Genomic DNA, 26,487 nt, shown 5'->3' with positions numbered 1-26,487 from the left:
TCTGTCCCACTGACCCAAGCGTTTGCTCACACCCAGAGCTCTCTGCCAGGAACACCCTTCCCTCCTCTGATTCCGCATCCCAGGCATCACCTCCTTCAGGAAGCTCTCCCTGCTTGACCACAGGCTGCTTTTCAGGCTCCCACGGGGCTCTGGCTCCTTGTGGTGTCCCTCATCTGCCTGCCACCCATCATCCCGCTCCACCCAAGACTGTGAGCTGAGGGCAGCACGGGTCTGATTTGGACTCTCCGGCACAGGGCCTAGCACATAGTAGGTGCTCAGGGGGTGTGCAATGAAGCCCTGCTCTAGATTCCTAAAAGTTCATCCGGTTGCAAGTTTAAGACACAGTTAGCCAGGTGCTAACAAGTTAAAGATGCTGTTCTAGCCAGGTGCTAACGAAAGGTTGCTAGGTCATCAAAACCCTGACCCCCAGATCCGCTTTTGGCAAGAAGACCGGGGGGCCCGTTTGCTTTAGTCTTGGGAGGAGAGTTCTGGGCAGTGCTCTGGGCTCTGCCGGGCACAGCGGGCACAGCTGGGAGCGTGGGGACTCCCGGTCACTGAGCAGCTGGCCCCGCCCACGGTGAGCAAATGGCTTTGCAGGACATCCCACGTCCCACGTCCTCATGCTCCCCACAGCTTCCAGGTGGCAAGGCCCAATGGAGAGCCGACCCAGGCCTCCTTTAGAAATGGGGAAGAGAAGGCGGGCCCAGCTGGGTCTTCCCATCAATCCGGCTGCGGCTGCGGTAACAAAGTCCAGGCTGCACCTGAAATTCCCAGCAGGAGACAATGGGCATCATGGGCCTCTGGGAGGGGCCTAGGGGCACAAGTCCCCAGGACTTGTCTGATGGCCGGGAGCCCCCTTCTGTTCGCGTCCTGATGTGTGTCCTTGGCAGTGTGCTCCCAGTGCCCACTGTGCCTTGTGCCCAGCCACGGCTCAGCCGCTGTCCCCACAGCCTGGGGGACCAGGGCGTGGGGGGCCTGACCCACCCACACGGGCAGTCGGAGCTCCTCTGGCAGGAGTCCCCACGCTACACCTCCTGCCAACACCTGCTGGGCTGTTGCACTGGTCGGTCCTAACCTGGGGGATCTCTAGGGGATCCCCTAGATCCTGTTTTTCAGCAAACTGGGGACTGGAAGTGGCTGTGGCCCTTCCCAGCAGTGACCATTCTGTGAGTCACCTGACCTCTGAGCCAGGGATTTGCTGCTGCTGCTAAGGCTGAAACATGAGGTATCATTAGTCTTCTGCTCCAGGGAGGGGGTGGGGGTCCCCAGAGGTTAGGTGGCCTGCCCAAAGTCACACAGCCTATGTGGGAGGAGCTGGCCTGTGAGGGGTTGTGGCCCCAATGCCAACAGCCACTGTGGCCCTGCTGCCCTGGGGACTTGCCATGTGGCCCCTCGTTTTATCTGCACAGCGCACCCGGGATATGGGGGCAGGGAGTGATGGGATGTCCTTTAGCTGAGGAGGGCCACAGCCACCAGGTGAACCAGACTGGGGCTCTGGTCAGTGGGCGCGGAGGTGGGGGAGGAGACGGATGAGGCTGTGCCACACACTGGTACCTGAGCACCTCCCAGAGTGGGACCCTCGGTGCCCTCATTTGTCAAATGGTCCGTGTGTGTGTGGAGACAGCAAGAGGCAGGACAGGCCTGCTCTGTCACAAACACAGTGTGGCCTTGGACAAATCCCACTGCCCTCTCTTGAGCCTCCGTTTCCCCACCGGCAAGTGAGGCTGGGCAGGGAGAGGGAGTGTGGGGCCCAACCCGGCAGGGCCTCGGTTGGACGGGCAGCTCAGCTCAGATCCCAGCCTGGCTCCCGCACCACCCAGCCCCGCCGCTGCCCACCCCGTGGCCGCGCCCTTGTCTGCGGAGGACAGCTGCTCACTGAGACACATCACTCCCAGGTGGCCTGGAGGACTCAAGGGCCGCCCTCGGATGGCCCACAGCGCTCGGCAGCAGATGCAGCACAGGGGCCTGCTCCCTCCTTGAACCCCCAACAGAGAACGGCCACACACGCAGGACTGAAGGAAGTTTATTCACGCCAACAAGTGACATGAGGGAGTGGACCCTGCACCTCCAGAAAGCACAGACACCTCAACCAAGGGCCTTCCCTGAGATAGGTCTTCTGCTTTTCCAAACTCCACAGGGCGCACGATTAACCAGGCCTCCCGTGGACGCGCCGCTCAGGGCTTTGAGGGCTGCCGCACTTTCTAGCTACATCCACCTGCCCCAGGGCACTGCTCTGTGCAGAGAGACTTCCTCGCCAGTCAAGTGTCAAAACAAAAGCATCTGCAAAGACAACAGACCCCTGAGCATCTGGTACAACCAGCGTGAAGTGGCCACTGGCTTTCAGGGCGGAGTGTGGAGGATTATCTGGTGGAAACCAAGTATTAGTATATTCAGGGAGAAGCATGATTTCTGGAGTGCGGTACATGCATGGTGTGGAGTGTGGTAAGTGAACTGGAGTCTTGCCCACAGAAAGCTCAATTTAACAAAGTCCGGCCAACTCGGGCCAATATTCCACATGAAAAGCAGTTTTCAAGCTGGGGGCGCTCTCAGCCAAACACATCACAAAGCTATCAGCTGCCAATTCTTCTCTTAAATCTTTTTAGACACGGGCTGAAATACATCTGTGCCCGTTATACTCCCTCACGTACACTTTCCAAAACGTGTTTTAATTTACGATAATGCCGTTTAGATTCCAGGTACATACAGACTCCATATTCTTCCAGAGAGCAGGTTTGAAGAGAACGTGGGGAACGGCAGGAGCTGTCCTGTGGACCCCACAGACTGGCCAGGGGACAGGGACCCAGAGGCCCCACACGTGGGGACTGCTCTGTGGGAGAGACTCCAGCTGGACTGTCTGACCACAAAATGTTAGCTGGCACCCGATCACCCCAAAACCCCCAAAGGTTTTGCCCACAGGAGACAGAAAGGAGGACGTCACGGGAGGAAACAGTACTGATACGCACACAGGGCTTACAGACCCCAGGCCAGTAATTACCGTGTGACAGAGCCTACGGGTCGTGCTGATTTGACTGGGCTGGAATTACTGGTAAATTACATCTCTTTATAAGCACATATAAAAGGAGCGTTACTGAAAGTCGTAGGACAGCTCCCGGGGAGTCATGAACTCTTTCACTATCTCGTCGGTGACCTCCTTGCGCCTGGCTTGGTGCTCGGCGATCAAGGGCTGCAGAACCTCGATGAGCGTCTTCTTGAGCTCACCAGTGAGCATGTCGCCGCTGGTGTAATCCTGCCCCGGAGACAGACCACGATGACAAGCCGCCCCACGCGCCTGGGCCCCTCACCTCCTCCGGGCGCCAGCCCAGCCCGCGGCACCCATGCGAAGCCTGGCGCAGGGCTGCCCTCAGAAGTACAAGAAACTGCACCTCAAACTCTGCTTTTCTTACAATGCCGAGGACCCCGCCCGATGAGGGGCCACGACTCCCACCGACCGCCCACGCTGTCCCCACACCGGATGCCCGGTTGCCCCCTCCCACCCTGCCAGCTTCTCCGCCTCCCAGTGCTGTACAGTCTTATCTGAATTTTTCACTGTAATCAGTTTTAAACATGTTCCTATGGAGAGTTCTCTCTTAGGACTGCTACGTGGGCAAGATTCTGAGGACTGGAAAACCCGAAGCAAAGGCTACAGATATCCTTTGGGCTCTTCATACTTCTCCCCCAAACCGCACGCCAAGAGGCAGCACCAGGACACTTGCCTCACCCGGGTGAGCCTCGAAGCACCTGCTGACACCACAACAACACAGGCCCCGCTCACTAGGTGGGGGAGTTGTTTTAGCTTTGATTCTGTCTTGTTTGGATGTACTTGTCTATGGTGTCCAGCAAGGGGAGACTGCTGTGGGTGGCCACTGCACTGCGGTCTGTGCTTTCCTTTGTGAACTAGCTGTCCCGAGGCTTCCTGGCGCGTGGCTGAAGGCAGCTGGACCTCCCCAAAGGCCCAGGCCCTGAGGGGCTCCCACAACCCTTCATGTCCCACGTGAGAGAGCCAGGGGCCAGCTGGACCCTGCAGCCTGCGGGCTCACCTTCCTGATCTGCTCAAGCTTGTCATCATCCTCGAGGAAGAAGGTCAGGTACATGAAGGACACGTCCACGTCACAGTTGCCTCCAAACTGCCTGTGCTCCTCGATGGTGTCTCTCCCTCCAGAAAACGCATGCTTGTTGACCTGCGCCAGCAAGAGCAGAGATGCTAGTTGGTTGGGGCTGCCATGTGCGTGGAAACTGGCTGGGAGCTGAGTGTTGCAGCTGGGCCAGTGACTCCCAGGGCAGGGAGGTTGGGGTGCACAGTCAGGAGGGGCAGCCCCACAAACTATTCCTCCCTGTCTGTCAAGCCAGTGTATGTGCCACTGAAGAGAAGTGGCACTGAAGGTGCTAACTGAAGAGAAGCAGGGAAAGGAGGGCGGATGCATTCTGAACCCCACCCCCCAAGAAACACAGGACAGAGCTGGGAAAGCCAAAGCACTGCCCATGCTGAAACATGCAGGAAGGGTCCTCAGGTGATGGGCGGACACAAATCACCTTTAGGGTAAAAGAGACCAACTGGGAAGGGTCGCTGCTGCCTGCTCTGCCGAGGAAGGGAGAATGGGAGCTGGGAGAATGGGAGCCACAAGGATGGGGCTCAAAAGGGAGAGCAGAGCCCAGAAGCGCAAAGGGAGACAGTGCCTGTAGGCAGCCCCACCTGAAAACAGGCAGCTTTGGGGCCTGAAAAATAGGCTCAGAAACTAGCACAATGGTATTTGGAATCACTGAAGGTATCGTGGAGAAAGCAGGGCCAAGGGGAGAGAGAAGAAAAGCCAAAAACGACAAAGTGTTCTCAACCTTCTTCCACGAGCATGCGAGACCCACTATGTACAAATGTCACCCTATTTTCCATTAATGGGGAAAAGGGTGGGTGGAGCTGTCGGTTCCCAGGTTGAGATGATTATTCCTCCTCCCCAGGACCTCAGAACAGATCACTAACTAGATGCTCCGGGTCACGGACAGTGGCAGGTCGACAGTGGGGAGGCCAGAGAAACCCACCCCTCTGGTGGGGGCCTCTGCTCCGTGCGCCCCGTGAAGGGAAAGTGCTGACGGCAGGACGCTGGGAGAGCAGAATAAAGACAAGTGCACGTTCGTCTTCCCTCTCCTTCACAAAACAGAGCAAGTTGTAAAATAAAACCAACATAAGCAAACCGCAAGAACTATGGAGACTACAACCAGGAAGAGAAAGTGCCGGTTCTGGGCTCTCTCGAGCTCCGGCACCCTTGGCCAGGGGCTGGGGGCTGACGGGAGCCTCTTCCTGGGCCTCAGGGAAGACACTCCAGGGCCAGGAAGCAAGTCCTGAGAACAGAGCTTCCCGGGCTCCAGGGGCTGGATCTGAAGGCGACCCGAGGGTCCCGGGATGGTTCCTGGTGCTGGTCTGAGGGCAAGATGAAGAAAGGCAGGCCTACTGTATGTTTTCTAGGATGCGTGGATGCCGCTGGCACCCACACACTACTCCTCCCTGGGCAAGCCCCTCGGGAATGATGGCACGAAGATGCGCCATGAATGGTGGGCATCACCGTTACGACATCCTTTAATTCCCAACACCCCAGTGACTTCCGTATTGCTTTCGCCACCTTACATGTGAAAACGGGGCAGTGTCAAGGACTTCCTGGATGGGGCAGTGAATGGCAGAGCCGGGCTGACCCTTCCTGGGACACCAGTCTTCTGACAATAGTTTACGTTTGCCTGATGTTGGACTGGCCACTCCGCAGTGCTGCTGGGGCCTCACTCACTGGGTTTGGGTTGGTGTGGGGAGCAGCCTTGGCTATGGGAACTAGAATGCAACTACCAGGATCCACAATGACAGAGCAAGTGACATGTACCACAACCAGTGTGATCTGGCGTAAAAGGAAACTATGCGTAGCCAGGCTGTCTGGGCTGAGGGGCGACGGGAGAACCGGATTCAACCACCAAACTCCAAGAGCCGGTGTGCTCTGGCTGCTACCATCCAAGGGGACAGCTGAGCTGGGCTGCAGGAGCCCCCAGCCTCAGGGCCGAGTGGCCACTAAAAGGGTCTTGTGATCAGAAATCACAAGTGGGCGGCCAGGCTGGTGCACTGTGCTACAGACACGTCACAGAAGAGGGGGCTCCACACTCCAAGGCTGCCTGCAGGAGGCACCAGCTGGGCGGGGCTCAGGCCGGCCCGTGCCACAGCCTCCGGCCTGTGTTGACCTCTATTGCAAAGGAGCTGACCAGCTCGTCATTCTGAACTAAATTCTTTGATCTGGGCAGCACTTTATGGCTCACAGACACTTGTTATACGCTGTCTCATGAGAGCCTTGTCTCGAATCTATGAAATCGGTACAGCTGCGTCCACTTCGCAGAGGTCTCCCAGGACAGCAAGGTCACTGGCCAAAGGCAGTGAAACGGCAGGGTGCAGACAACCTGGGGCTCCTGACTCCAGGCCACAGGAGAGCCTGTGCAGCCAAGGAGTGGGTTCCGGTGCCAGCCTCACCACTCTCACTTGCTTCCGTCATTTTGGATCCTGGTAGCTGCATTCTGGTGCCCACAACCAAGTAGTGGATGTAGGAAGCTGCCTGGGCCCTCTGAGTCTTGGTTTCATTGCCCATAGGATAGACACGGCTCCCCAGGTGGTTGTCAGGACTCAGTGAGATTACATGGGTGAGCATGTGGTGACGCAGCAAAGGCTACTGCTGTTATTTTTGGGAGAGCTGGAGCAGATGTCCTGCCCTGGCCGGTGTGGAGGCTGATTCTGGAGTAGAGGGTGGGCGTGGAAACTGAGAACAAGGGCCTGGCCAGATCCTGTCCTGCCTCACAGGCTGCTCATAACCCCGGTGGCCTCTGTAGCTGTGTGCTTCCTGACTTCATGCTCACTGCCCACTCTGCCCTCGGGGTCTTGCTGGTCCCTGAGTGGAGAAAATGTGGCAAAAAAAAAAAAAAAAAAAAAAGAAAAAAAAAGAAAAAAAAAAAGAAAAAATGTGGCAGACCCAAAAATAACTTCTTTAAAACAACTAAAAATGCAAACAAAATGCCTTCTCTTCTGGAGAGAAGAGAAGCCTTTCTCTCTCTTTTGTACTCCATGCTTTGGAACTTCCAGCAAGTAGTGAAAGGGGAAGAAAAAGCCCTAAATATACCGGCTTCCAAGAGAGGGTAGCAGAGCTGGCGGTGGCCACTTCCTGGAAGAGGGTTTGGACATTCCCTATTGTCAACCAGAACCTGCTAGGAACTTCGGAAGGGTCAGGGGCAGTGACTCAGAGGGTTGCCTTACACAACTCAAATAGATTTGGTCACTTCCGCTGTAAACGTCTCACCCACAAACACACACTTGATTCCAAATAGAATGTCGACAGCTTTGTGGGACAGCGGGGGGACTGTACCTGTACTGGCAGTTCAGCCCCGAGCAACACAAGCAGGGCCCTGGGAAAGAAAAAAGCTCAAGCAGATTCCTAATTCTCATTTCTTTGGTGACTGGACAAATATTTGTTGAGCGCCTGCTGCATGCTGGGCTGGACAGGGCTGTCCTGTTGAAGGGCACCCTCCCACTCCCAGTCTCCATGAGGACATGTGGCCCATAAGCCCTACGCCCCCCCTTGGTCAAGCTGGTCATCCTCTCTGGCCCTCACCCCTCTAAAGGCACTCACCACTATCCCCACCGTGAGAAATAAAGCCAGAAAACATAAAGCACCTGGTCCATTTGCTGGACTACAGCTGTTGCTCAAACATACTAGAATATGTTCTATCATTTACTTTAAAGAAAACTGCCACGACTTAGCTTCCAGAGCAGAGTGTTTGTGAGAAACGCAGAGAAGACGAAAAAGAAGGAAAATCCAAGGTTTTGCCTAAATGAAAGGACACAGAATAAACTGAAGTCTGGGAGCAGGGTGGGACCAGGGACAGGCCGCCTCAGGTCGCAGGCAGCAGCCACTGATCCTGGAACCCAACGCTGTGGCGGAGCAGGCTAGAGGGACACGTGTGTGTGCAGCTCTGTGGGGCGTGTTCCGCCCTGTGTACACAGGCTGCTCCTCCGCCCTGGGCAGTGCTCACCTTGGTCTTGATCTGCTTGGCGGTGTCTGTGAGGAAGATGGAAGAGTTGGGGTCGCTGGCGCTCATCTTGGTCTGGGCCCCCTGCAGGGCTGGGAAGAAGGTGGAGTGCAGCAGGGCTGGTTTAGGGTAGCCAATCCTGGGGGCGACGTCTCTTGTCATCCTGAAGTAAGGATCCTGGGGGAAGAGAGGGACCTCTGAGGACAGCTGGCAGAGATGGGCTGGCTGGTGGCCCGTGAACATCCCACCACGGGATGCTCCCGGGCCCCCAACTCACTAACAGGATTGACCCCCACCCAACACCTTTTAAAACCTCCTTTCCCATCCAAGAGTGCAGCGCCCCAGACCGAGGGCCACCTCACTCTGCCTCCTGACCTGGTCGATGGCACATGGGATGAGGCACTGGATGTCTGTCCTGTCTCGGAAGATCTGAGGGAATGAGTTGCTGAATGAGGGGGCGGCCTGGATGGCAGGAAAGCTGATCTTCCCTGAAAGCGTAAACAAAATATTTTTACGGACGACACCAATTCCTGTTTTTGTTAATTCATCCAGCAAAAGGGATGAACACGAATAGGTGTTCTCCCCTTTAGAGATGTGATCATCACTCAAGAGAATCTGAAACCACAGAACAGTAGGGAGGAGAGACAAATCTACAGTCCCAGGGCGGGCCTCCTTAAATTTCTCTCTGCATTTCTGTTGTGATTATGCTCTATCTAGCTTTTTCCTTACCCCTTCCCTCACTCAGTGACATTTACGATGTGGTTATTAAACACCCTCTGTCCTGTAAAGGTGTCCTGTAGTGTTGAGACAGTTTCTATCTATGGGCACATGGTTTGTTTCTCACCTTTAATTATTATAAATTACGATACCCTGGTACCTAAAGCTGTTTCCAGTATTTTGGATGTTGATGTTAACACAGCTATTGCTATTTGCTTTGGCCCGCACAAGTGGTCAAAGGGCCCTGACCTTCATGTAACCCCTGATAAGTGGTGCAGGGCCAGCCTACACCCGCTGTGCTATGTGGGTACACCCAGGCATTTGCGGGGCCGGCCTGGTGCTACAGGACTAATTCTGGGGCATAGCTTCTCTTCTCCCTTGAAAGTCCTGCCTCTGTGATATTTTCTCCTAGCAGGGGTCTTCTCCCTACTTCAGGGACATCCCATTTTTGGGTTCCTGTCATTCTCTGGGGGACCAAGTGGATGGCTGCCACCACCATTAGCACCCTGTTAAAACACACAGCCATGGGGGCCATTCCGTGTGTGGGTGCCAGGCTCTGTGCTCAGGGGCTTCACCAGGCTTGTCTACTGCTCACAACTCTAGGAAAAAGTGCCACACGGCCCCCATTTTACAGATGTGGACATTCAGGCTCGGACTGTTCACAGCAAGCAGTTGGCTGGGCCAGAACTCAATCCCGGCTGTCTGGCAGCACAGTGTGTGCAGCTATTTATAGGTCTGTTGTCTCCCTACTTGCCGAGGGCCACCTTCCCTGAGAGATCTTCCCATTAAAAAGCAGCATTCTATGGATAAAAACCCATTCAAAAGCACAGGGTTTATGCCCCAACTGTCAGGAATGAATCTGACTGAAACATCAAAGAAAAGGGTCTTGCTCATGTGAAGAGCCTCCCAGTGAGGCCTCTCCATGGCTTTTTTCTCTGCACTTGTCCTGGAAGGTCCCTCACTGACAGGGCCCTGGGATGTGCCCCCTCCCAGAGGGCAAACTCGCAGGCACAGGCTGGGATGCTGTCCTGGGCTTGCAGCTGCTTGGCCTGGAACTGTACTCCAAAAACAAAGTAGGGGAGGGGATTAGGAGGCCCACAAGTCTCAGGGATCAATTCTTTGCTTCAGGAGCTAAGGATCTAGAAAGAGCAAGCTGACGCGTCTGACAGGCACGGAAGTATATGGAGAGGGACATAAGAGTGTGTGTGAGGAGGCCAAGCCACAGGACTGTGAGGATGGGCAGGGTAGGCTCTATGGGTCAAGCCCATCCTCTTACCAGGTAAACAGAGGCTCCCCATCAGGGGAGGTCCTCCTGTAGCCCCTGGGCCTCCATTAGAGGCGCCCACATTGGCTGGGACCCCATGAGCATGCAAAGGAACTCGTCACCCCCACCCTTTTCTTTCTTCCTTTTAAACCTCTTAGTGGGTGAGAGGCCGACAGATGGTCCTCAAAGTGCAGCCCCAAGGCCCAGAAATGGGACTGTAGGCATCGTACCACCTCTGCTGGGTCCTGGGAAGACCTGCCCCTGGGTTCACTGTGGGGAGGTGAGGGGCAAACATTGCTACCTGAAAGGTAGCTGGGCCTGGGGGCAGATGCCAGCGCTTTACCCCAGGCCACAGGACTCCACTTACCGATGGAGTCACTGTCGGTGAAACCGAAAATGCCTTTCACTTGGTTGAAGGTAACGTGCTTCTGAATCTTCACCACATTCTTGTAGAAGCCTGGGCTCATCCTGCAAAGACAATTGGAATGAAACCCCAGGTTCAGAGGGTGGCCTCCTGCTGAGGCCAGAGCCGCAGACGGTGAAGTATGAGTGCGCAGGTGTGGGCGGAGGACACAGACTGGGCAGGAAGGTGCCCAGAAGGCATCTTTAGGCAGAGAGAGCTGTGACAGGCCAAGTGGAGCTGCCGTGGAAACGCATGGAAACCAGCACCAGGCGACGGGCGGATGAGGCAGGAACACAACAGGTTCAGATTCAGTGGCTAACGTGGAGCATTTAAACTCCGCCCAGTTCAGCGGTCAAGTGTGCTGCAGAGCTTCCGGTCTGGGAATCCCAAGGGAGCTTTCCTGTGAGACAGAGTCTGCTCTGTGTTATTGGAGGCCAGATATTTGTATCTTGTTGCCAGTGTGTCTGCAGAGAAACCGACACGTCCAGCCACCAAGGCAGCAACAGGGCTGGGCCACAGTGGTTGATTCAAACGACCAGATGCTCTCTCCTGGATGGTGAGGGATGTTGATAAGAGGCCTGGACCTGTGGCAGCCGTTCTGCTACCAGTGGGACCTAGGCTGAGGGTGCAGCAAACACAGGGAGGGGGCAGGACCCAGAGTGACATTTTTTGTTTTTTTAAATATTTTATTTATTCATGAGAGAGAGGCAGAGACACAGGCAGAGGGAGAAGCAGGCTCCATGCAGAGAGCCCAATGTGGGACTAGATCCCAGGACCCTGGAATCACGCCCAGAGCCAAAGGCAGACACTCAACTGCTGAGCCACCCAGGCATCCCCCAGAGTGACTTCTTACACGGCATCTCTAATACTCAGCAGCTCTACTCTCCCATTTTCCAGAAAAGGAAAAAGTGGGAAAGCTAACGTTTACTACATGTTTGTATCATGTGGCAGGAGCTCTGCTAAGTGCTGGACACGGGTTAACACTACTCTACTTCACTTTGAAGCAGTAGCTTTGCACTTTCCAGATAAACACCGAGGCTCTGAGAGGTTAAGGGTCATGTCACAGACCCAGAGAATACAGGAGCTGGGATCCATACCCAGGCTCGGTTGGCTGCAACACGTATGCTTTTCTCACGTCCGGAAGCTTTTGAAGGAGTTTAAGCCTTTGTCCCTAGATGGAAAACTCCTTAATGACTTTAGGGTGACAGCTGGGGGTGGGAGTAGGGCGGGGTGTCAGAAATCCAGGGGCACTGGCTAAATGGGTTGGGGGCAGCCAGGAGGCAGGGAGGGCTATAAAAACAAAGACCCCGCTCCAGGGTTTGTGGCAGGTTGAGCAGAGTCCCTTCCATTCAGGAGCAGGAGAGGGATAGGGGAGAGAGGGGCTTTCACTTGGTAGCTTGCTGAGTTTCAGGCCCAGAGCACTGGCCGGGGGTGGGAACAGTGTCAGAGGGAGAAGAGGCGCCAGGAACCCAGCACCATGCGAAGTGCTCCCTGGAAAGATGCCTGTTTTGTGGTCCTGCTGAGACAGGAACTACCTCTTGTTGGAGAGGGGTCCTGGGAGACCACAGCATGCTTCACGCTGCTCACACCCTAATGATGACAAGCAGCTGTCTGCCACCTGGGGGAGAGGGCCGCAGCAAGATTCCACGCATCCTTGGGTGGAGGCAACTGGAAATTCTAACCGCCAGGACAAATCAGCAGGTGGCCAGCCTTCCTCCACCTGTGGTCACACTACATGACAGCCTTCAGCCCCAAGTGGAGGGAAGACTATGGTACTCCCTGTGACAGGACGCCAGTCCTGTGGTGTTTGAGCAGTACTTCTGAGTAAGATAACTGACCTTACTCGGAAGATTGGCTACTTCTTTGCCAGCCAGTGCTCATGCCACACAGACTAGAGGATGAGTGAAGGGGCTGCCCCATGAATGCTACAGCCTTCCCCAGGCAGGGGATTGGTTCCCCAGGAGTGCACCGAGTGCCCATGCAGTGTGACACAGGGCCTGCATGCCAAGACTTCGCCCCTGTGGACAAGGAACAGACCTGAGTGATAGCTGAATGCCATATACGGCCTTGGGGGAGAATGCTTGCCCTTCACACTCACACAGTTTAAAGCACATTTTCCAGATTACCTTATACAGGACCAGTGACCTGTGACACTCACATGTGACAATCACATGCTGAATGTGATTTCTAGATCATACATTTGCTGAGCACTCACTAGGTACTCCTCGAAGGCCACTTTATATGTTGCACCTCATTAAGTTCTCATGAAACTGTGGCGTTGGCATCATGACCTCCTGGCCACTGAACAAACCCCCTCCTTTGTCCTCACAGCACTCATCACCACCTGGCTTGTCATCGTTACCTGCCAACTCTCCCTGACACAGTTGTGGGCTGCTTTCTGGCAGCTGTTTCTTTTTTTTTTTTTTTTTTAATTTATTTATTTATGATAGTCACAGAGAGAGAGAGAGAGAGAGAGGCAGAGACATAGGCACGGGGAGAAGCAGGCTCCATGCACCGGGAGCCCGATGTGGGATTCAATCCCGGGTCTCCAGGATCGCGCCCTGGGCCAAAGGCAGGCGCCAAACCGCTGCGCCACCCAGGGATCCCTTTTTTTTTTTTTTTTTTTGGCAGCTGTTTCCCCAGGGTCAGTGTGATTTGTAGTAATGCTCAAGGAATACCTACTGCGTGAATGAGTGGGCTGAGCAAGCGGGCAGAGGGCAGGTAACTCAGGTGTCTATCACACAGTAACCGGTGGTCAGGATGAGCATGCAGACGAACCCGTCCGCCTGACTGCCTCTAATACCAAACCCTTGACTTACAGGAAAACAGAGGCTCAGAGAATCTAAGGACTTGCCCAAAGGAACCAAATCAACCAGGAGCAGAGCTGAGTTTGGAACACCAGCTCTCAGGTTCCTGGGGCGGTGTCTTTCCATGCCTTATGGCTCCTGGCAGGAAGGCCTCTCCGGTCCCACGTGCAGAGCCAGGAAAGTGTGCGCTGACAGGGTGCCCAGAGCCAGCCTTGCCTGCCACAGGCTTCTTTCCTCTCAGGGCCCCGGCCGCTTCACTCCCACCCAAAGAGAGGCTGGAGGGTAGCTTATTTATAGTTTCAGCCTCTAAAGATCAGGAAGGAGCTTTGTTAAATCAAAGACCTGAATTTTAAGTTAAATTTCAAGAAAAAAGTAAAATGCCCAACTGTTTAAAATACTCTTAAAGGGAATAAGACATTTGAAAACAGGATTTAACTTTTAAAACTTCTCTCCTGACTTTAGGTTTGACCTAAGAGGTCTTTCCAAGAAGAGGCAGCATGGACCCTTTGATTTGCATGTTGTTTGTGTTTTCATCCCTACTCTGGGTTAATGGAGAAAAAGGAAGTTCCTGTAGAGCAAAGGTGGAGGATACCAAGTGCTGTGAGCAGAGACAGGCTGGGCAAGTCACCACAGACCCCATGTTCTCTCAGAATGTGCTGAGAGGAGGATGAGTCATCTGGTGGCCCTCTCACGTGCACTGTTCAAAAGTTCACTCCCCTTCACATGCCTACCACTCTGGCCATCTTTGTGGGCTTATAAGAAGTGTTTGTTCCCACCCTACCAGCACCTCAGTTCAGGGAGGCAGGGACTCTGCTTGGCTCACTGCTGTGTTCTCAGGGCCTAGGAGGATACTGGCCACAGAGAGCACTCCGTAACGGTTTTACTGACCTAGCGGGATAGGGTCACCCCTCACCCCATACCAGATATGGCCAAGGTGGAGCCTGGGCTGCTGAGGGGCGCATATGAATCTGGCTGTAGGAGGGACAGCTCCCAGGAAGAGGGGATGCTTGCCCATGTGTTTGGAGACTGAGTAGGCCTCCTCTGCGCTGGGAGAGGTGAGGTCAGGAGGGGGGTGGGAACTCTGGGTAGAGAAGACGTGGTGGGGGTGGGGGTATGGAACTGCAGAGTGTTTCATCTAGCTGGAGGTGGCAGTGATGCTGGAGAGGAACACTGGCCCAATGTTTTTTCTGCGACAAAAAAGGTACTCCAAGAAAGAGGGGCCTGTGAGCTAAATGGAAAGTGAACACTTCATCATGATGACACAGTGGGAGAAGCGCAGGTGGGGGCGTGGCGAGACCATCTGTGCTTTCTGGAGGGCACTGGCTTTTGGGGGATGAGGCCGTGAGGGGCTGCTGTGGGAGGCAAATGGCAGCACCAGAGGATGCAGTGACTGGGTAGCTGCCAGCACAGCCCGGCCCTGAAAAGAGCAGCAGGACGCAGGGTATGGCTAAGTGCTCGAGCAGGTGAATTGGGTCCTTTTAAGGAATGAGGGAGACATGTTAAATAAAGCGCCATGAAAATTATAATAATGATGACACCTAACGTCTCATGTAACCCAATTTCGTGGACCAGGCTTGTTCTGACTCATGACCACTAAACAGAGGTGCCAGAACTTGAACCCGGGTTTGTTTTCTTCCTTCAAAGACCGTGTTTCCTCAAGGACACCACAATGCCTCCATGCCCACAGAGACGTGATTTTAAAAATCTCACAGGTAATATTAGAAAGTTATTAATTGGGCAGCCGGGGTGGCTCAGCGGTTTAGTGCCACCTTCGGCCCAGGGTGTGATCCTGAGGACCTGAGATCGAATCCCATGTTGGGCTGCCTGCATGGAGCCTGCTTCTCCCTCTGCCTGTGTCTCTACCTTTCTCCCTCTCTCTCTCTCTGTGTCTCTCATGAATAAATAAATGATATATATATAAAAAAGTAAGTTATGAATTCATTTACTAGTTGGTAGAAAGGCTAAAATTCTTACCAAGGTGACTATTTCTCTCTCTGGATATAAAGCCACCAGTCATCCTATAAAGGAGATATTCTGGGGAAATGGTAATAAGCAAGCTCCTCCACACTTAGTCTCAACACAGCCCACTCCATGCTTTCACCGCACCCTGGCCTGATAACGAGCCCTCAGTGACGGGGGCCACACCTCTTACATCCTCGGGGATCACCAGTGCCTCGCGAGGAGCATGGCATCTCAGGTGTTCAGGAAGTACTTGCTGAGTTGAACAGCATATTCTTGTTGGGACACCTGACAAAGTCTTATTTTTCTAACACACTTCTTGGTAGTTGTTTGGGATGATGAAGACCTCAGAAGATTCAATTCAAGGATTTTCTGAGTGCAATATTTTGGCTATTGAATGCAGATTTAAACAACTGGACTGTGAAGTACTGAAGTATGACTCCCAGTACTGAATGTGCTGGGAGTCTTTTTTTCTGCGACAAAAAAGGTACTGCAAGAAAGAGAAAAACCCTAACTTGACAAACTGTCCTTGGAGAGAAACTACAATTCTGTCCCAGGCTGGGAATGGGAACCTCAGCTGGTGAACGAGACCAATAAACCACATCCTAATGTTTCATAAAGGAAGGATATCATTCCCCAAGTCTTTAGGCCATTTCAGATATGTCTGACCCAGCATGGGCTCGAGGACCTGCCATCTACATCTGCTTTTTCAGAAGGCAGCCAGGCACCCTCTCCTTACCCCATGTAGTCAAGGTCAGAGAAGATGAAAGTCTTTTTGATGTCAAAGCCACAGGCAATGATGTCCTTGGCATTCTCCACGGCATAGCCGTAGGCCTGGTCCAAGGTCAGGTCTTTCCACAGGTACTTCTCGTCATCTGTCATCTGGATGACCAAGGGCACATTAAACACATCCTGCAGCCACCTACAAGACACCAGGGAAGAAGGCTGCCATCTTGTTTCCCGTTCTGCATCCAAAAACACAGTTCTTACCAACAGGGTCCATCAAATTTTGTCTAGGCAATCACACCATCTTATGCTGTGGGGCTGGAACTACATGTATTAACTCAGCTCTGTGCTAGCTGCTTTATACTACATTGCAGGCTGGTGATTGCTTTAGGAGGCAGGTATCATCACTCCCCTCCTGCAGACATGGAAATGAAGGGTCAGTAAAGTAACTCTGCTATGGTCACAGAGACAGGGACAGGAGGAAACAGGTTGGCTAACTCTAAGGCAATGCTTGCTCCATCCTGCCGTGCTTTCTAAAGTGACACCAGAAACAAAGTGAACAGAAGCCACAAAGGCACCAGGTCCCTCATACCTTGTTTGTTTAATAAACTGGGGTGTCCTGTCACTCTAGATATGGTTTATAAGTTAACATTCCTGATTCACTAATAAAAGTGATAAAAGGCATTTGATGCAGTACTTACTTTGTAAAAATAAACGGGATGAGGTGACCTACATGCATTGCTTCGGAAGAGGGGCCCCTGCCCGTGTACAGATAAAATGGCTTCTTATTTTCATAGGCATCAAGAATTTGGTTCATATCTCTAAAGTAAAAAAGAGAAGAGGAAATGGTGTGATTTTCTGAGAGAAACACTAAAGTGCTAACGCTCACTTGCAAGAGACAGAGAAAACACAATGATTAGAGTTTGTTATTCTTGGTGCCCATATTAGAAAAATGACAGGAAACTTCTGACATGGTTTTCTTTCTCCTAGGATTTTTTTTTTTTTTTTGAAGATTTTACTTATTTGAGAGAGAGAGAAAGCATGAGCAGGGGCAGGGCAGAGGGAGAGGAAGAAGCAGATGCCCTGCTGAGCAGGGAGCCTGACCTGGCTCCTGATCCCAGGACCCTGGGATCATGACTTGAGCTAAAGGCAGATGCTTGATCGACTGAGCCACCCACGTGCCCCTCTCTTGTGATTGTTTTAAAATTTTTTTTTTACATTTTTATTTATTTATGATAGTCACACACACAGAGAGAGAGAGAGGCAGAGACACAGCCAGAGGGAGAAGCAGGCTCCATGCACCGGGAGCCCGACGTGGGATTCGATCCCGGGTCTCCAGGATCGCGCCCTGGGCCAAAGGCAGGCGCCAAACCGCTGCGCCACCCAGGGATCCCTCTTGTGATTGTTTTAAAAGTATAAGACACGTAGGCCTGGGATAAAAGAGAGGTATAGTTAGGCAGTTGATGGAACCCCTTTGGAAACTTCAAATACTGGTGTTCACATACCATCTGCTTTACACCTGTTCCTGGGAATGACACCAAGCCTACACTACACAATTCTTAGAACCCTCAGTCTTGAGTCTCTGGAGACCCTGAATGGGGAAGACTGCACAGTTCCACACACTCCTAACTCAGGGATGGGAGTGAGGAAGACCTCCTGGAAGTGTGGAGGGAAGTCCTCAGCTAGAGATCTGATTTGGGCTTCCTCAGCCAGGCTGGGACCAAGTGTCCTCACCTGGGAGTCATTCTGGACTCATCTGCCCTCCCCCAGAACTGGGGTTCACAGATAATGTATACGAAGGGTCCTCCTTCCTGGCTGTGCATCAGAATCACCTGGTCATATCACCTCTACCTGGGTCCCACCTTCAGAGATTCTGCGTCAGTGCAGAATCTTGGTGATATCTGGGAATCTATTTTTAAGAAGCTCCCTCAGTGATTGCAATGTTCACCATAGTGTGAAAGCACTACTCTAGGGTGTAACTGTTTTTTGTTTCTGGATAAAATGTCCCAAAATAAAAGAGGACCTTTTCCAGAGGTCTGGGTAGGAGACTCCATACAAGAGTATTCTAACAAGTGACTCCTCCTCATACCCCACACCGACGATTAACAGTGTTCCTCTCTGGGCTCACAGGATTATGGGAACTGTTTTTTTGTGTTTAGGGCTTTTTTTTTTTTTAAACCTCCAAGGAACGATTCATACACTGTTTTTGAAATAAGGAAAGAATAAAAAAAAATAATTCTGGAAGAAAAGAGTCCTTCTCTGGCTGTTATGGGCTTACAAGAGAGAACACAATGTGGCTGTCCCATGGGCTGTTCCTGCAGTCCTTGAGAGCCCCTCATCAGTGCCTGGGGGCAAGGCACTCCAGGGAGTGCAGGGAATGCACTGAGGCTTGCTGACCAAGCTCCGCTTTGTGAGGATGGTTTCCTGCAGGTGAAGGAGCACAAAGCCCACAGTTTGCAGCTTGACACCCCATGCTCTTTCTCCCCTAATGACCTACCTTACAGATGATAAAATCAGACAGAGGGGCATTCTCAAATCTGAGTCCTATGACGACCTAAGTCAAGAGACTAAAGGTCACTACAATGAAGTAAAGTAAGTTCCATGGGCAGTGAGAGCTGCAAAATGCTAAGATAAAAAGTTCTGATTTAAGATCAACGAAATTGGTAAGCCTTGAGCTAAAGTGACCAAGGGGGGATAAAAAAGTAGACTACTGAAGTCAGGAATGAAAAAAGGAACATTACTGACTTTATAGGAATAAAAAAGATGAGAAAGGAATACTAAGGACAATTGTATGCCCACATACTACACAATCCTGATGAAAAAGACCAATTCCTGGAGAGAAACACCTACCAAACTAACTCAAGAAGAAACAGAAAATCTGAACGGATCTGTAACAAACAAAGAAATTGAATTAGTAATTAAAAAATGATCCACAAATACTGGAACCAGACGGCTTCATGATGAAGTCTATCAAAAAAAAAAAAAACCAAAACAAAACATTAATAGGGGCACCTGTGTGGTACAGTAGGTTAAGCATCAGACTTGATTTTGGCTCAGGTCATGATCTCGGGTCCTGGGGTTAGGCACCATGTCAGGCTCAGCAGGGAGTCTGCTTGTCCCTCTCACTCCCCCCACCCCATGTTCTATCACTAAAATGAATGGATGAATATTTTTTTAAAAATATATTTTATTCATTTATTCATGAGATACACACACAGAGAGAGAGGCAGAGACACAGGCAGAGGGAGAAGCAGGCTCCATGCAGGGAGCCCGACGTGGGACTTGATCCCGGGTCTCCAGGGTCACGGCCTGGGCTGAAGGGAGGCACTAAACCGCTGGGCCACCCAGGTGGCCCATGAATTGGATAAATCTTAAAAAAACAAAAAAAAACAAAAAAAAACAACTAACAATCCTTCACAAATCCTTCTAAAAAAATTGAAGAGGGAATATCTGCAAACCCATTCTGAGGCCAGGATTATCCTGATACCCTAAGCAAAGGTACCAAGAGAAAACTACAGATTCTTATGAGTATAGACACAAACATCCTCAGCAACTCTCTGACCAAATCCAGCAACATAAAAAGGATGATATATCATGATCAAGTGGGATTTATCCTAGGCATGCAAAGTTGGTTCAACGTACAAAAATGCATGAAATGTGATACACTATATTAACAGAAGACAAAACCACATGATCATCTCAACAGATGCAGATAAAGAGTTTGACAAAAGCTAATACCTACCATGATAAAAATACTCAATGAACCAAGAGAAGGAAACTTCCTTAACATAATCAAAGGCATTTATGGAAAATCCATAGCTAATGGTGGAAGAGTAAAAGGATGCCCACTCTCACCACTCTTATTTGACACTGTACTAAAAGTTCCAGCCAGAGCAATCAGACAAGAAGAAAGATATCCAAATTGGAAGGAAAGAGTAAAATTAGCTTCATTCTTAGGTGACATAATTCTACATATAGAATAATGTCCTACAGAATTCTCAAAATCCTATAGAATGTAGGATTCTACAGAAAATCCTATAGAATCCTCAAAAAAAGACAAAACCTACTAGGCCAATAAATGAAATAAGGAAAGCTGCAGGATATAAGATCAACAGACAAAGTCAGTTGTATTTCTATAGAGTAGTGAGATAATTGTGATTTATAATGAGAAATATATTTGCTCTTTGTCACAGAGTTCCTAAAATCCATGGAATTTCCTAAGTGATAAGAGGGATAAATGTGACATTCACATAACAAAGCCCTTTTCAACCACATCTAAGTTTATATTAATAGGTGACTTTTAGAAAGTCCCTAGGTAACCTAAGGATGGGGACTGGTTGCCAGGGGAACCAATCCAAATCAGAAGGTTGGTACTTTTCTGACCCCTTTCTCCTAAAAGGGGTTGGAGATTGACCTTAATCACTAATGGCCGATGATATCATCAGTCATACCCATGTAATAAAGCCCCCATAGAACACCAAAGGATGTGGTTTGGGGAGCTTCTGGGTTGGTGAACATGTGTGGGTGTGGGTAGGGTGGTACACCCAGAGAGGGCATGGAATCCCCACCCCTTCCTACATAACTTGTCCTCTGCATGTCTTCCATTTGCCTATTCCTAAGTTATATCCTTTTATAATAAACCAGTGATCTTGGAAGTAAACCGTTTTCCTAAGTCATGTGAGCTGCTCTAGCAAATTAATTGAACCCCAGGAGGTGGTTATGGGAACCTCTGATTTATAGCTGGTTGGTCTATAAGATGTCTACAGATGACAACCTGGACTTGTGACTAGCATCTGAAGTAGGCTGAGGGGGGGCTGTCTTTTAGGACCAAGCCTTTAACCTGTGGGACCCAATGATCCAAGTGGACAGTGTCAGGACCAAATGGACAGTATCAGGACCGAGTTAAATTGTAGAATACCTAGCTGGTGTTGCAGAATTGCCTGATGTGTGGAAAGCCACACATCTGGTGTCAGAAGTGAAAATTTTTTTTTTTAAGATTTTATTTATTATTCATGAGAGACACACACACAGAGAGAGAGAGATACAGGCAGAGGGAGAAGCAGGCTCCATGCAGGGAACCCGATGTGGGACTCGATCCCGGGACCCCAGGATCACGCCCTGGGCTGAAGGTGGCACTAAACCACTGAGCCACCTGGGCTGCCCCATGAAATGGTGTTGTAGTAAAGTGCTGAAAATTGAGGAGACACAGAAGAGTGTGTTTTTCTTTCAGAAGTAACAATGAACAATCTGAAAATGAAGTTAAGAAAATGCTATTTGTAAAACATCAAAAAGAATAAAACTGTAGGAATAAATCTAACAAAAGTAGTGTAAGACTTGGAACTGAATACTATAAAACACCACCAGAAAGAAACTAAAGCCCTGAGTGGAAATACATTCTATGTGCATGGATTGGAAGATTTAACATTTTAAGATACAATACTCCCTAAACTGATCTACAAATTCAGTGCAATCTGTATCAAAATCCCAGCTGTCTTTTTCTTTGCAGAAATTAGCAATTGATTCTAAAATTAACTCAGGAATGCAAGGCACCTAGAAGAGGCAAAATAATCTTGAGAAGAATAAAGCTGAAGAACTCACACTTTGCAATGTCAAAACTTAGAACAAAACCATAGTAATCAAGACTATGTATTAAATTTAACAGACCCTTAAATATAAGGTCAACTGATTTTCAACAAGAGTGCCAAGAAAATTCAATTAGGGAAAAAACAGTCTTCAGAATATGGTGTTGGGACAACTAGATATCCACATGCAAAAACATGAAGTTGGACCCTACTTCACACCATATATAAAAATTAACTTTATTGGGCAGCCCTGGTGGCTCAGCAGTTTAGCGCCGCCTTCAGCCCAGGGTGTGATCCTGGAGACCGGGGTTCGAGTCCCATGTTGGGCTCCCTGCATGGAGCCTGCTTCCTCCTCTGCCTGTGTTTCTGCCTCTCTCTCTCTCTCTGTGTGTCTCTCACGAATATATAAAATTAAAAAAAAAATTAACTTGAAATGGATCAGAGACCTAAATGTAAGAGCCAAAATCATAAAACTCTTGGAAGAAAATATAGGTGCACATCTTCATGATCTTGGATTAGGCAATAGTTTCTTAGATATGAGACTATCTAAGCAACCAAGGAAACATAAACTAGATTTCATAAAAATCAAAAAGTTTTGTTTCAAAGGACATTATCAATAAAGTGAAAAGACAATCTATACAATGGGAATAAGTATTTGTAAATCATACATTTGGTAAGAAACTAGAATCCAGAACACACAAAAAACTATTATGATTCAATAATAAAAAAACCAAATAATTAAAGAGTAGGGAAAGGATCAGGATAGATATTCTCCACTGAAGAATATATAAAAAATAGGCAGGAAGGCCCTTGAGTGGCTCAGTTGATTAGGCTTCCAATTCTTGGTTTCAGTTCAGGTCATGACCTCTTGGTCCTGGGATTAAGCCCTGCTGCATCCAGCTCTAGCTCTGTGCTCAGTGGGGAGTCTGCTTGAGATTCTCTCCCCCTCTCCTATTACCTCTGCCCCTCCCTCATGGTTGCTCCCCTTCTTTCATTCTCTCTCTGAAATAATAAGTAAATCCTTAATTTTAAAAAAGATTTATTTATTTAGTCATGAGCAAGACAGAGAGAGACAGAGACATAGAAAGACAGAGAAGCAGGCTCCTCACAGGGAGCCCGACGTGGGACTTGATCCCCAACCCGGGATCACACCCTGAGCCTAAGGCAGACACTCAACCGCTGAGCTACGAGGCGTCCCATAAATAAATCTTTAAAAAAAAAAAAAAAAAGGTGTGTGTGTGGAGGGGGAGAAGATATATAAAAACTGCCAATGAGCACATGAAGAGATGTTCAACATCATGAGTCAAAACACAATGAAAAACCACTTCATACCTATTAGAATGGTTATAAAAAATATATACCAAGTAGGAAATAGTAAGTATTGATGAGGATATGAACTGGGATCCATGGGCAGCCTGGGTGGCTCTGCCTTTAGCCCAGGGCATGATCCTGGAGACCTGGGATCGAGTCCATGTCAGGCTCCCTATGAGGAGCCTGCTTCTCCCTCTGCCTGTGTCTCTGCATCTCTGTCTCTCATGAATAAATAAAATCTTAAAAAAAAAAAAAAGAACTAGGACTCTTTTCTGTACATTGCTGGTGGGAATGCAAAATGACAGTCACTGTGGAGAGCAGTTCGGTAGTTCCTCAGAAAATTCTGGAGCTACTAGATGCAGCAATTGTGTTCCCACCAAGGGAACTGAAGACACTTGTCCACACAGAAACTTGTACACAAATGTTCAGAGCAGCATCACTGAGAGCCCAGAAGTGAAAATAACTCAAATGCCCAGCAACAGGTAAATGGATAAACAAAAAATGGGGTCTATCTATTCAGGAGAACACTATTCAGGTATGAAAGGGAAGGACGTATGAATACAGGCCACCACACTGGGGAACTTGAACACATGACTGCCAGTGGTGTGGGTGGGGGAGTGACTGCTCATGGGGACGGGGTTTCTTTCTTTTTTTTTTTTTTTAATTTTTTTTTATTTACTTATGATAGTCACAGAGAGAGAGAGAGAGAGAGAGGCAGAGACACAGGCAGAGGGAGAAGCAGGCTCCATGCACCGGGAGCCCGATGTGGGATTCGATCCCGGGTCTCCAGGATCGCGCCCCGAGCCAAAGGCAGGCGCCAAACCGCTGTGCCACCCAGGGATCCCAAGGGGACGGGGTTTCTTACTGGGGTAGTGAGAATGTTCTGGAATTAGTGGTGGTGATGGGTGCACAACCTTACGAATACACTAAAGACCATTTTAAAAACTTGAACTGTATACTTTAAAAACGTGAATTAAAAAAAAAAAAACAAAAAAACCCAAAAAAAACGTGAATTAAATGAAGGTAAAAAGGTTTGATTATGCTCTGTCCAGAACGAAGGCAGAGCAGGGTCCGGAGTTTTCGGCACGCAGAACTTGAGTTCTGGCAGACTGCTGAGCTCGGTCCTGTGCGTGCTCTCCTGTAACTGTGAGGAGCAAGCAGAACAGAACAACCCTACCATGTCCCATAAAATGGGCTAACCTGTGGGATGGGTGAGGTAAGAAAACTTGGAACCTGCCCATTTTCTGATTATTATCTACATGGAATTTATAGTCTAGGGTAGGGTTAGTCTCTTCCAGGTACACTCTGTTAGTTTCTCTTTTGATGATAGGATTTATGAGTAGGCCAGGACAATAGCAGGAAGAGGGCACAAAATTTCAGGAAGCCCAATGCTTATTGTTTGGGAAACGTTCAACTTGACGTAGAAACCTCTTTTGTCTTTATGACATTTTATGATTTATAGGGCATAACCTGGCATACATCTCATCTGCTGTGTATGTGGCCTCCACTTTGTAAACATTTTGTAAATGAATAAAGGGCCTGAGGATGAAGGGACAGGCCATGACCCCACAGCCGGTTATGGACAGAAGATGGACCCCCAGTCTTCAGACAGTTGGCTATCACTGTCCCCAAGAGCAGGCAGCTTGTCTGGGATTCAAAGGAGAGGACGAGGGGAAGCCCCTTACCTGTGTGAGAAGAAGATGCCTCTGCGCAGGAAGCGGTGTGGTTTCTGCCCCGTGGCTCTCTCTATTCGGTTTACCAGCTCCTTGTCGATTTTACTGCTTCCAAACCGAACTGGAAAACAGAATTGGAACGAGACAGAACTATCTTAGGTGGTGTGAGGTTTGGCAACCGGGTAATACTGAAGGGGAAAAACTAGTGTATTGTGTGCAATCTAAATGAACCCAGACCTTTTTAGGCCTTTTGCTCCCAGGCCCTTCTCTCAACCCAGAGTCAAATGTCTTTCATGTTAACAAGGACAGCTGAAGTCACAATCAGCAAAACAGGAAACAAATTACAGAATAAATCACTTTGTTTTGTTTGGGATTGGATTTTGATGGGAAGCATATCCAGAATTCAGTCTGCCTAGCAACTCTTCATATCTCCCTTCTTTCAGATGCTTATTATGGTATAATGTATGGACATTGACCACTGTAATTTTAATATTTAATTTGCTGCATTAAATTAACTCAATTCAAACAAATTTTCCCTCGCTGATGGTCTATGACTTAAATTATGAAAAATGGCTTTTGACTTTGATAAAAACATTTTAGTAACGCCTCTCCTGTAGTGGTTACCAGTGATCTCAGAGTAAGGACTTCCCTGAGCAGTAAGCCCTGTGAGGAAGGGCTTGCCAGTGGCCACCTGCTCTGTGAGGAGTTACTCTTCTTAAGCTGATGTCCAGCTTTTCAGCTCCACAATCAGTATCACTGGAAAAGAGATTTAGGTAATCCATTCCTGACTTTAACCATTAAGTAGAGAGGTGCTTTAAAGGACTCAAACATACTATTCCAACAGACCTTTCTTTAAGTTCTGAATCACTCAAAGAAAGGGAAAAAGCTTATGCTAAGCTATCTATTACAGATCGTTATTGTGAAGTAAGTTTTATATTATTATCTGTTAAAAACAATCTTTTGGAAAAAAATAAAAAAAAAAACAAAAAACAAAAAAAAACAATCTTTTGGGATGTAATGCATGACAAGAAGATTTTAGGATCTATTTTTTTCTTGGCATTGAAGCTTGATTGGCTTTATAATTCAAAATTAAAAAAAACAAACAAACACTGATAGGATCAATTCCAGGGAATCACTTATAGAAGCTGGGGTTTCTCTCAAGACATACCAATGAGCTTGTCATAGTCAATGCCCTTAGCACTGCTTGTCTGTACTGTCCACGGATCCACAAAGTCCTCCTCAGCTTCTGCGGCATTCAGGCCACCACTGTTCTCAGGTGCTGGTCTCGCTGGAGGGCAGTCGGCCTTATACTCCTCCCCCACGGTGGCTTTGTAGCTCATTTTCAGTGATAACAACAACTTCACTGCAGAATCGATTTCATCCTGGACAAAGGAAATGAGGATGAAGGCTAAAAATACCACCATAGCTAACATTTTGCTGAACACGACTGCTCTTACGTGGCATGCACTGTGCTAAGTGCCCCCACACACGTTATCTCCTTAGCCTCACGACACCCTTCGGAGGCAGGCACCACAGTCACGGTGCTCTTCCAGTTGAAGCCTCTGACACTCAGAGAGGTGAAGGAGCTTGCCCACAAACACACAGCAAGTCGTGGCCCAAATGTCTTATTTTCGTGCTGTTCTAATGGTATGGAGTACTATGAGACACTATGGTACAAATGGTTACGACACACAGTTATTTATGACACAGCGAATATGCTAAAGGTTGCTTCAATGCCACTGAGGCCAAGAAATGTGTGTGACATGCTCCCTGCACTGAGTATACAGAATTCTCTACATCGGACCTTGTTTTTACATTCCGCACACTTGAAATAAGTATTTGTTGAAGCTTAAACAATGCTACTGAGGACAGTAACACAATTCTAGACATCAGGGAAACAGATAAAAGCAACAAAAACAGGCTTTCAACTCCTAAATTAAGGAGGGATGCAGTGAGAAATGGTCATATTATGGTATTTTGGAGTCTTATCAAGCTGTCCAAAGTATTT

At 49.4% G+C, this 26,487-nt stretch overlaps 1 protein-coding gene across 3 annotated transcripts in view; it reads right to left on the bottom strand.

Annotated features, from left to right (window-relative positions):
- Nucleotides 1–2,007: 2,007 nt before the first annotated feature.
- Nucleotides 2,008–26,487, bottom strand: part of WARS1 (tryptophanyl-tRNA synthetase 1) — a 35,184-nt gene continuing 10,704 nt past the window's right edge. For 2 of the 3 annotated variants that reach the window (XM_055303901.1, XM_055303900.1), the window contains 10 exons: nucleotides 25,648–25,861; nucleotides 24,492–24,600; nucleotides 16,615–16,734; nucleotides 15,927–16,109; nucleotides 10,386–10,486; nucleotides 8,413–8,525; nucleotides 8,041–8,214; nucleotides 4,038–4,178; nucleotides 3,090–3,247; nucleotides 2,008–2,280 (listed from right to left, as the gene is read on the bottom strand). In XM_055303901.1, the coding sequence (XP_055159876.1) occupies nucleotides 2,259–2,280; nucleotides 3,090–3,247; nucleotides 4,038–4,178; nucleotides 8,041–8,214; nucleotides 8,413–8,525; nucleotides 10,386–10,486; nucleotides 15,927–16,109; nucleotides 16,615–16,734; nucleotides 24,492–24,600; nucleotides 25,648–25,861 (1,335 nt within the window). In that variant the 3' untranslated portion in view covers nucleotides 2,008–2,258. Of the gene's footprint in view, nucleotides 3,248–4,037; nucleotides 4,179–8,040; nucleotides 8,215–8,412; nucleotides 8,526–10,385; nucleotides 10,487–15,926; nucleotides 16,110–16,614; nucleotides 16,735–24,491; nucleotides 24,601–25,647; nucleotides 25,862–26,487 lie in introns of all 3 variants that reach the window. The other variant, XM_055303902.1, reaches the window with a different exon arrangement.

This window comes from Nyctereutes procyonoides, unplaced genomic scaffold (genome assembly GCF_905146905.1).
Source record: "Nyctereutes procyonoides isolate TBG_1078 unplaced genomic scaffold, NYPRO_anot_genome, whole genome shotgun sequence".
In the NCBI taxonomy this organism is placed as follows: Eukaryota; Metazoa; Chordata; class Mammalia; order Carnivora; family Canidae; genus Nyctereutes; species Nyctereutes procyonoides.
This window is presented reverse-complemented; position numbering and strand designations above follow the sequence as displayed.